The following is an 11,836-nucleotide window of genomic DNA, read 5'->3' as shown; positions in this document are numbered from 1 at the left end:
ACACATACAGCAGATTACCTGTACTTTATATACACATACAGCAGATTACCTGTACTTTATATACACATACAGCAGATTACCTGTACTTTATATACACATACAGCAGATTACCCGTACTTTATATACACAGGACAGCAGATTACCTGTACTTTATATACACATACAGCAGATTACCTGTACTTTATATACACATACAGCAGATTACCTGTACTTTATATACACATACAGCAGATTACCTGTACTTTATATACACAGGAAGCAGATTACCCGTACTTTATATACACAGGAAGCAGATTACCCATACTTTATATACACATAAAGCAGATTACCTGTGCTATCGGCTGCAATGCCTTTGTCAAGCCATCCAGTCGACTTACTGGTAACTTGTGGTGTATATGGCTTAAAAGTTCAATCATGTGGCGAACAACATTCTCTCTTGTCATTCCTGTGAGGAAAAACTCATCAAACACAACAGTGCAAAAATCTTCAGCTGCAAATTCATCTGCAAGTGGAATCAATACAGCAACAAGACTGTGAAGAAATGGGTCTTCAAAGGCCCTGTCACTCTCACAATTGGCTAATGTTCCTAACACTCTCATTAGTCCTTGACGATCTTTTTGACGAGCTGAAATAAATATTTAAAACTACGTTGATCACAAAAAGTAAGCTTTATACATTAAATAACAACCAAAAGTATTGGGTAATATGTAAGAGCAATTCTTTAATCTTTTTATTAACATTTCTCTGCTCAGTAGAACTAACCATATGGCTAAGTTTGCTTAAAAAAAAGTACCAAAACATTGAATATTATTTCCAAGTTTCCAAATTTATTTCACATTCATATCAAGACTGTAGCTGCTTTCCAGAATCCCAGGGCTACCTAAAGTTTTAGATAATTATCAACACTCCAGCCCATTTCCCAGAATTCCAGGGTTACTACCTAAGGTTTCTCATATTTATAAACACTCTGGATGTTTCCCAGAATCTCAGGGCTACCTAAAGTTTCATATTCAATTTAATCCTTTCAAGACAGGTTGAGGTGAAAGCCATGTCATCTTGCATTAAAAATTTTATTGAACTACTATTTCATGAATTTATGTTAATAACTTTGGTATCAAACTGTAGATTATAATTCAAATTTTAGTACTATACCTTACTAAATTTCTTAATTTAAAAGTAAATATTAAAAAAACACACAGATAAAGATCATATTTTTGTGTATCATGTGGTATGATGAATGCAGCACTGGTTCAAATTAGATGTTTGTAAAGTCAAAATACTAAGACTATAGTTTCGTATGAATTAGAAACTCAAATTACCAATATTGACAAACTAGAATATAAAATAAGAAGGTATTATCTTTTCAATTTGCTAAGATATTTCTCATGTAATAAATCAAACACAGTAGCACACTGCCCACCTCTTTCCACTTTTGGAAACATTCCCTTATATACACTTACTTCTATATATGACAAGAATAACAAATCGAAAGCTCAGAATGTCCCCTAGTGGCTTTCTCAGCAATTTTAACATTCTTAGCACCGTTTCTTTCATTTGAACCAATATTTCAATGAGGTAGGGTGTGTCTTTAGTCTGCTCAAAATTTCATATTTTTTTTACCTAAAATAGATCTTAGTTACTAAGCTTGATAAATTATAGTGGAATTCTATGGTATTGATGTAGCAATTTATGATTTTTTAGTTATTCAAATGTATAAATATAACCAAAAAATTTTTTTTGTTTTATATCTTCCACATGCAAGATTTTTAAAGGCTTAGCAACCTATGTCAAGCAGCAACCGAGTACAAAGGTCATAACTAGAAGGGATAATTGTTTACTTTACTTCTTTATTTACTGTTCTATGTTCTAAGAAAAATGAGATTAAGAAATTATTTCAAAATAGCAATAATCTATATACATATATAATGTATAATAAGTCAAATGTGACTGTATTTTATAAAATACTAGTCTACTCAAACACAGCCAAGACAAGTTACTTTGTACAGACCAAAGGTCAGTTTTAAGTTATTTGATATGGTAATATTAGTGCACGTGAGCCGCGTCATTGTAACTTCTGTATTGTTAGCCAAGCACAGCTGAAAGGTCAATATAATAAAAATAATAAATATATATAAATGTAAGATGTTATGAGATCAAAGCTATTTAGTCTAAACATTTATGTTTTTGTGTTATAATTTGTGTTCATTCTAGAAAGAAAGAGGCATAATTTATATTTATTTCCAAATTTTTTATGGTGTTTGCGAGATCTGTCAAATCTACTGAACCAGTACAGAGATTAATTACTGAAAATAACAGATAAAATATAAAGTTTTTCTTAAGAAACGTTTGATAACTATCTGGACATTATAAAGATTTCACATGTGAAATCTGAAAATTTTCTGATGCATAAAAGTATTTTTAATCTTAAAATGAATATTACATTGCATGATAGATAGGCAACATGTGAAAAGGCATGAGAAAAACATTGCTTTACAAATAAAAGCATTGTAATGTTTACTGATAATTTTGTTAACATTCGCTTACTAATTTAAAAGTTATAGCATGAAAACTATAGCAAGAACAAAATGGTTACGAGGTCCCATGCTGAAAGAGTTAAGAGAATAAACTATAGAAAAACGTACATAATTTCCATCATTAGAGAGAAAATTCAAAATTAACTGAAAAGAACATCATAATACTTAATTCTGTTGCTTAGTTTAAAAATGAAAGGAGGAAGTTTGGAGTGGGTAATGCCACTGTTAGTTCTTACATCTAACAGGATAACAAGGGGTTAAAGTATTCTAGTAAAGTAAACTATAAGTTATTGTGTATATATTGTATATATTAATTGAATGTAAAGCCACAGTTAGTTTTTAAACCTAACAGGTATAATAAAGTGTTAAGTTACTCTAGTAAACTAACCTGTGTGGAGAGTGTAATACATTGCTATTATACTTGCTACTCCATTTTCTTGTAAATATGCTTGATACGCATCAGGTGGAGGTCCAGAATGTTCAATAGTTGTGATGGCAGTTTCTCTGTCATCAGGAGGTAGTTTAGAGTTCAAGCTTCGTACCTTTACATGATACAAAAGTGAGATACAGTTTGAATACTAAGATTAAAAAATTATAGTAATAACAAAATTATCCGAGTATAAATTTTCAACATAGTTGTAGAAAAAGTTAATATTTTCCTACACTGAAAATGTATTTCTGATTGATACTTACCTTCCTCTTACAAATAGCTTTTCTTGATTTATACTGCCCTCTATATGCTCAAATTTTCAATCACCACTAGCCCTGAAACTCCCACCTACCCTCACGTTTATTCACTTGAGACATCTGTATACTATCATGCATTAACTTTCCACCAATAGGAGTGAGACATCATCACTAGCACCCTCTCTTCTATTTAGCCCATAATCACTTTGAGATTGGGCAGTACATACAAAATCGACATTAGAAGTGAAGAGGTCGGGTGAGAAATGTGAATGGAGGTATTTATTGAAAATACATTTTCAGTGTAGGAAAATGTTAATTTCCAAGAGACAGCACCACTTCTCAGCCAGATATACTCTTTGCCCATGTGAAAATGTGTCACAATAAGGGCAGAATCACAAGAGAGACACCCTGCATAATCAGATGTGCAAGTCTCAACACAACCATTACTATATCTGCCAGGAACCAACACCCGGTGGACAGCAAAGTGGGCGTGTATTTCCAGTCCAGTACCAGGCAGCATTGGAAATATATTGTCTAGTCCATGGCAGGAGGAGGATACACACATGTGATATTAAGGGGCCCCAGGTATAGAGTGGCTAGAGTGCTTCAGAACATAAATGGGAGATTGACCTTAACCAACATCAGTTGAACCATGATAGGAATAACTGGCCCAAGGTAACAGGCCTTTCACCTCGAATACAGGAACTGGAAGAAAAGATGAGCCTCTGTGTCAACAAAAAATCACCTTATCCACAAGGAACCAACATCCGAGGAGGGATGATATGAAGGTGGAAAGCAATGTTGGGGTGCACCTCCAGTCCAACACTAGGCAGCATTGGTAAGGTATCATCCAGTCCACAGTAGGAGGAGAGCACCTGGCCATACATGTGAGGACTTATGTGGCTGGTCCAGCTCCAACCATCCCCATATCTGCCTGGAAATTGACATCCAGGAACATTAGAAAGGATGGTGTCTCAGCCAGAGGAGCAAACTGCATGTTGGCAGAATGCATTGGTCATTACCTGATAGCATCTATAACTGTACATTAGGTCTGCAGTAAGGTGAGCTTTTATGGCATCTACACGGGCAGAACCTCACTGCCCTAGTCTCAAATGAGTGAAATTGAGCACACTCAGTAGGAAACCTCCATGATCCACCACACCAGCGGCGGAACTGGTAAGTGACAAGGACTCCCATACTCCACTAGAAGAAGGGGGAACAGTGCATTAGAGGGTCTGGAGGAACGCTGCACTAGAGACAGTGCAATTATTGACCAAGATACCATATTTTGAAAAGCAGACCGATCCTGTGACCTACAATACACAGATCATCAGGAATGGGAATCAATCTCCACCTGCTTTATTAGTGTTAGTCGATGAGTGTACAGTCTGAGGTGAACATTTTTATGAAGTAAAATACCATGAAGAATACCTACAAGCAGTCGTACAGAACAACTCATCTCAATGGTGGTTATGTTTGATACATTGGACTTATGGTATGGATTTAAGAATAAGTATACCTGGTCAGGCAACACTTGCAACAAACGTCCCCTTAAAGAAAAAATGGAAAAAGGTGCACTTATCCACTCATAAAAAAATCACAGAGAACAAATTGGTGACAGGATGAAGACGAAAACTCCTACAACAGGAAACGGCCATGAGGGGAAGATAATGATTAGTGAAGGTATGAGGAGTGGTCCACATACTGGAACAAATGATGTCCTCCAACAGATGATGGAAAAGAACAGCCTGAGATATGGTAAGAATATAGATTTGATGTGAAGAGACACGGAAAGAACTACAAACATCCAGTGAAAGGGAAGAATAAGCCAGTCAAAGATGCTGGCGAATCCAACTTGTAAGGAGAAAAGGTCACAAGACTGGGAGGGATTCCAAGGAATAAACAAATGGGAACCATGGAAGGAAACATTGTGCACTAGGTAACAGTGGAAAGATCTGACTGGACAGAGGAGGTGAGCAGGGTCGGAACAGTCATAAAACTGTGATATGAAGGGAAGGGAGATGGGTGTGAGGGCAGAATTTCCCTCCTAAGCAGCCAAAGTTTTGGGCAGGAAAAACGATCGGAGAAAAGGATCACATGGGAACAGTAAAATAAAGTGAGGTAGATATCAATAGTGAACACGTGTGATCGACAACGTCCACCCACTAACAGGAGGAGGAAAAGGGTTTGTAAAGAGACGTTAAGAGAGCAAAACCTCACACGTAGTGGGAGAAGGAAAAAAGGAAAGGCCGAGAATTATAAGCTCCATAGCCCTCAACTGAAGGGGAAAAGGTTAGGCCCACCTCATTAGGGAATGGAACAACACCCCAAGATGAATTAGATATTGCACTGGGGTGAAGATTTCTCCACCTACACCCGAGACACTTCTCTTGGGAGAAACTGAGTATGAAGGGCAGAGTCGGCCTATGAGGAAGCTAGAAGAAGATGGGCAAATGCCAAAACCACGTGATAAAAAAGTAGGGAGCCGAGGCAAATCTGAAGGTGAAAATCACACCCTTAATGGACAAAACAAAGATAATGTCTAGATGCAGAAGAGATGGGAATGTATAGGTATGCATCCAATACATCGACCTTTGTCATCCACGGACCAGGATTGAAAACCCAATGAAGGGCTAAGTATGACTCCAATGTGAAACATGGGAGAACCAAGAAGCAGTTAAAAGCTGAAAGACTGATGACAGGGTACTATTTTGCAGGTTTCCTGGGGACAACAAACAGATGGGAATAAAGACATAGAGGAAGGAATCCCCCTGAACATTGGCATCTTTGCAAAGTAAGTCTTGAACTGCATCTGAAAGCCACAGGTGGGAAGCTGTCCCTCTGGACCTGAACCCCATTGTAGTCACTGAGATCTTCTGTTAACCCTAGGACAGTGCCCCATGAAGTGATAGCAAACCTCAAGAATAAGAGAGGCCAGTTCCAGTAAGGGAGAGGAAGAACGAGGGTGAGATACAAGAACAGGTTCAGTAGGGGGTGGGAGAAAAAGGAGTTAAAGCAGGAAAGAAAGGCTTGCAAAAGTGCAGACTCAACTTCAGTGTGCAAAAAGTCAAGAATGCCCAGTAAAACCTCGTGGCGCAGAAAAGGAACCATTCGCAAATCACACAATAAGGATGGAGGCAAATGCACCCTAGACAAAAGGGCTTCCTGATCCAACAACAGAAAAGCCAGAAGAGGAGAGGTGTACCATAGTGAAAAATTGCAGATTCTGAGCCGATTTCAGGAAAACTGTAGCTGGGAGAAGGAAAACCAAAGTATTGAGGTCCGAATCCCACAAAGGGACAAACAACCCGAATCACTGTAAGTCGAAGAAAGGTAACAAAAATGAAGATATGCCAAGGCATGCACATCTAGAGGATGTGGGAGTCACATAGCATACTCACTCCTTAATGTAACTGGTCACCAAATTGATCCACATGAGCCCTAATATCCAGTGAGAGAGAGAAAACACTAGATACTGTCCCACTGGCCCATCACTGAATAGGGCAGGTGAGGAATTGTAGGAAACAGGAGACAAGCAAAGATTATAACATACCTGATTGATTAAGTCGACAGAGGGAGAAGGAGGCAGTCTCCCACAATGAATCACAACTGTGAGACATAGGCAGGAGGAGGAAACAGGCTACCCAAATCCTCATTACCATGTTCAGGCATACCTGCACATGGTATGAAAGGACTATCATCAGGTGACACAGAAGACCGCATAATGATAACTAACACCCTTCAAACCAGAGCCATTACTTCCTAAGGTAATAAAGCTTGTCCTAACATTATTGAAGTGGCAGGAAGATCAGCTGTAGCAATCACAACAGCAGTGGTAGTTTCAACTTCTAGCTGTGAGATCATGACTAGTGGAATTAAAAAAAAAGGAGAATGGAAGCTCCAAAAGCAATTTCAAAACAGTGAAAACTCGAAAAAAAAATATGGCCTTAAAAAACCTGGAAAAAAAAAGAGCCCTCGAACAATATTCAAAACTTGAGCCAAATTTTGACAGAACTATTCAATGAAAACAATCAGTAGAAAAGCACAAGTGAAAACATGACCTAGCAGTACGACTAATAATCGAAAAATGATTATTGGTGGCACACAAGAGAGAACACTAGTGACGATAGGAGTTGTACTGCACTCCTACTGGTGGAGGGTTGCTGCATAATCATTTGCATGATAGCATGCAGATATCTTACGTGAATACAAGGGTAGATGGGAATACAAGGCTAGTGGTAAGCAGATTTAAACATATAGAGGGCAGTATAAGTTGAGAAAAGCTTGAGTGAAATAACACATTGTATTGGAATATTAAAATATTGGTAGGACTATAATGACTTATATATATATGTGTGTGTGTGTGTGTGTGTGTGTGATTAATAAACCCAAATTCAGATATCCATAAAAAATCCAACTTTTAGTCAGGCTATACGTTTAGTATAATAAAAATGGGTTTAAGAAAATCAGTTGTACTTTAATAAAAGATACATATTCAATGCTACACAAGCCGATATTATTATACAATTTTACAGTCACTCAAGATTTATAACAAAACACAGACACAAGATCAAGCAGCCTGATGCTACCACACTATTTTACAAACAGTCTCTTGTCTCAAGGTTTATTACAAAACATACACATACATACAACTACACAACCTGAATGTTACTATACTATTTTAGTCTCTCCTCTCTCAATATTTACAATAAAACAGTGACATATGACCACATATTCTAAATGTTATCGCATTATTTTAAAACAGATGTATAACAAAACACTGACATACAACTACACACTCTGAATGTTACCACAGTATTTTACAAAACCTCAAGATTTATAACAAAACACTGACATATGACTACATATCCTAAATGTTACCATGGTATTTTAAGTCTCTCAAGATATATAATAAAACACATATACAACTACACACCTTGAATGTTACTATACTTTTTCAAAACATCTCAAGACTTGTAACCGAACACAGACACATGATGTTCATACTCTATTTTAAACATATCTCAAGATTTGTAAAAAACATACAAACAAACAAACACTATTTTAAAACAGTTTCTCTAGATTTATAAGAACACTCAGACATAAGACTATACAACATGATGTTACCAAACTATTATAATCACAGTTGCTCATACACAGAGTGTAAGTCTGCTGACATATATTTAGAAGAAAAAATGTAATGTAATGTATGTACAAGTAATCTGAATGAAAAAGGTTAAAATACATATTTGTTCTGAATTAATCATTAACTTTTAAAAAATTACCATTAACTTCTTTAACCAGGTCTCTCAACATTCCAATTTACTAGATAACAAATAGTACAAGGGATTATTTGTTGTAGAAATAGAGATGTCAGGCTTAGTTTATTGTTTCCATAATTGAGCAGTCATTTCTATAAATTGAAACAAAAACTTTACTATCTCCAGGTATCTGATTGATGTTTTTTTTAAACCTTGTAAAATTTTTCTTTCAATACCACTAAATATACTTCAATGATTGTAAAACTGTGTAATAAAAACATGTTACAAAGTTTAGATGTTTAAAGACTAAAGAATTATTACTGAATTTTAATACTGCCATAATACTAAACTCCTAAACACTATTAATAAATAGATCTGGATTTTTTAACAAATTACTTTTCTGGTAGCTTTCATAATGTTAAAACAGCAGTACTAAAGAATAATATACTCACTAGCTGAAAAACGTATCAACAAAGTTGATTTTATGATTTGAATAAAAGAATCAAAAGTATTTAAAAACTGTTAAGTGTCTTACAAACATGTACAAAATGAGAGTAAAAAATAGGAAAAATTATAAATTTTTAAAATTTAATAGATGACTGAAACACTTTACAGTTCAAGAAAGCATATACCAATTACCTGGTCATCCACCATCAGGGACATAACTGCTGGAAGAAATTTAGTTGCCACCTGTACATCCTGTGAAGAAATAACCATATAAAGCTCATGTTAAAATAAAACATGCTTCTTGGAGAACAAATTAAGAAACATATTAGGTGCAGAAATAAAATTCTGCTTCCAAGGAATTTTGGTAAAGTATACTGTACTGGATTTGAAGTCTTTAGAAACTGTATCTACCTGAAGTGCTTGTGACGAAGATAAAATCATTGTCCATTGCCAAACTGCCGGCACATACAGTCTATAAAATCCAATACTGAGACAACTTTTATATCTCAATATTAAAGACACACATAATAATAATAAAGATAAAGCACGTATAAACAATTTATATTTTCAGCTCAGTATTCTTAGTATGTAAGTGCCGCAGAGCAAATGTTTTTATACATTAACCAAAAAATATAAAAAATTAACAAACAATGTTTGTAAACACTTATTAAGGAAATTTTACAGCCAATTATACTGGATGAAAAAACAACCTTAAAACACACACACACATGCAAAGACTGATAAGTATAATAATGTTGTTTTTTTTATTTTATAAAGACAAGTAGGGATTGATATATATTTAACCTAGCTAGTTATAGTAATATATAAAGTCAAAACTATAAAAACTGAGTTAACTAAAATTTAAAAAATGTTATCCCTACTTTGGCAGATCACTATAACTATGTTAGTCTGAGCCAAAGGGACGAAATTTGATTTTCTTGTTTCAATACTTTTTGTAGCATTAGAACTTTGTATATTACTGTAGCTAGCTAGGTTACGTATGTATCAATCCTTACTTGTATTTATAAAATTAATTTTCTTTTAAATATTCTTGTTTGTTTCCTTTTATTAGCTAGATTTTTGTGCACCAGCAATATCAAGCGTGAGGAGTGTGTATCCTGAATCAATTTTATTACTTATCAGGATCTCTACCAACCTACCCTCACATCTAACTGTATGCCCAAAGTAGTGCATCACCTGTTCTATATACATATACTAGTATCCCTTTCGATACACAAAAGGAATCACTGTACTCCAGACAGAAGAGTTCTGTGAAAGAATTAAAGCAATATGGTTCGTCATTTGTTCTGTATATTTGTTTGGAAAAGTCACTTACTTATATGAAAATTTACTGAAATAGTGAAATTTTGATTTACTCTATAAACACGTATATAGTGATTTAGGCAGCTTTAGTTTTACTCAGTCAATACTGTGAAATAGTCATTGTTAATATTCAGATATTTTAAACGTGATTTTAAACTGGCAATTTTTATGGCTCCATTTTGTTTCATCACAATCCTTACAATCAAGTATTACCACACATTTTCTTCTTCACAAGAAATCTTTATAGTAGCATAACACCACTGTAGAGATATCTTGTAAATGGAAACAAACAGGATGGGTGTTTCAATTACAGCAGTATATAATGTCTATGTAGAAATATCTCGTAAATGAAAACAAACAGGAGGTATGTTTTAAATACAGACATCTTTTAAGCTTGATAAACTGGAATTATATTTCTATGGTATAGTAATGAAATGATGTCAACAAGTGTAACGTCAGATTAACATAATTTAAGGTAATTTTAAGCTTGCTTAAGTAGCATTATATATCCATGGAACAGTAAATATGTCTTGTCAGCAAATGTAACATTAGAGTAACTTAATAGACATATTTTAAGCTTGCTAAACTAGCATTATAGCATGGAATAGTTATCTCTGTTGTGAGTAAATTAAAGACTAGTGAGTGTTTCTGGACTCCTACAATCTTTAAACAGTTAAAACTGTCTTAACTTCATATTGTGTTTTACACAAGCATAAAATAAAATTAGTGTAACTTAAGACAGTTTTAACTATCTAAAGATTGTGGGAGTCCAGACCTCTCACTAGTCTTTAATTTTCTCTAAACAGAGATATACAACCAAATTGCATGAAACAAGGTAGAAACTATAATTTTTCTACACTGAAAATTTCATTTCTGATAGGTAATTACCTCTTCTCACACATATAGTTATTCTCATTCAGTACTGCCCTCTATATGCATGCCACGAGCCTTGAAACCCCATCTATCCCACAATCCATGTGATTCACAGCATCTTCACATGTAAATCATCATGCAACAACCCTCCTGACACAGCCTTCTGACGCATGTGACTCCCTCTATTCAATTCTACCTAACTATCACTTCAAGATTAGGAAGAAAACATGCATCGGCTTTAAATGTGGAATGTGAGAGGAGGTAAGTACCTATCAGAAATAAATTCTTAGTGTATGAGAATTATAACTTCTGATACAGTATCTTACTTTCTCTTCAAAATATAGCTAGAATCCCATATTGAGCTGGTGAAGGGACTGGTGTGAGGGACATATATAAGTATTCTTCAAAAGCATCCAAAGAACACTCATGAAATATGAACCCCCGTTGGGAGAGGAACATACATGGGAGACCTAATCACTTCTGAACCAGGTATAATCTTTGCCATGTGTGGCATTTCATTGTATAGGTCACTGGTTAGGCCATTTAGAATATTGTGTTCAGTCTTGGGCTCCTTACCTTAGGAAATACATTGAATTATTGGAAAGGGATTCAGAGAAGGGGGTAACTAGAATGGTGCCTGAGATGGAGGGGTTATCATATGAGGAGAGGTTGAGATCTCTCAAACTGTTTTCTCTTGAAAAAAGAATAGTT

The 11,836-nt window shown here is 35.2% G+C and overlaps 1 protein-coding gene across 1 annotated transcript in view; it reads right to left on the bottom strand.

The window, feature by feature from the left end:
* LOC106467354 (negative elongation factor B-like) overlaps positions 1-11,836 on the bottom strand; it is a 26,370-nt gene that overhangs the window by 4,326 nt on the left and 10,208 nt on the right. The window contains 3 exon segments of the mRNA XM_013927701.2: positions 330-625; positions 2,923-3,076; positions 9,122-9,229. Of these exon segments, the coding sequence (XP_013783155.1) occupies positions 330-625; positions 2,923-3,076; positions 9,122-9,229 (558 nt within the window).

The sequence above is a fragment of the Limulus polyphemus genome, unplaced genomic scaffold (genome assembly GCF_000517525.1).
Source record: "Limulus polyphemus unplaced genomic scaffold, Limulus_polyphemus-2.1.2 Scaffold2581, whole genome shotgun sequence".
In the NCBI taxonomy this organism is placed as follows: domain Eukaryota; kingdom Metazoa; phylum Arthropoda; class Merostomata; order Xiphosura; family Limulidae; genus Limulus; species Limulus polyphemus.
Note: the sequence above shows the minus strand (reverse complement) of the source record. Positions and strands in the feature narration are given on the sequence as shown.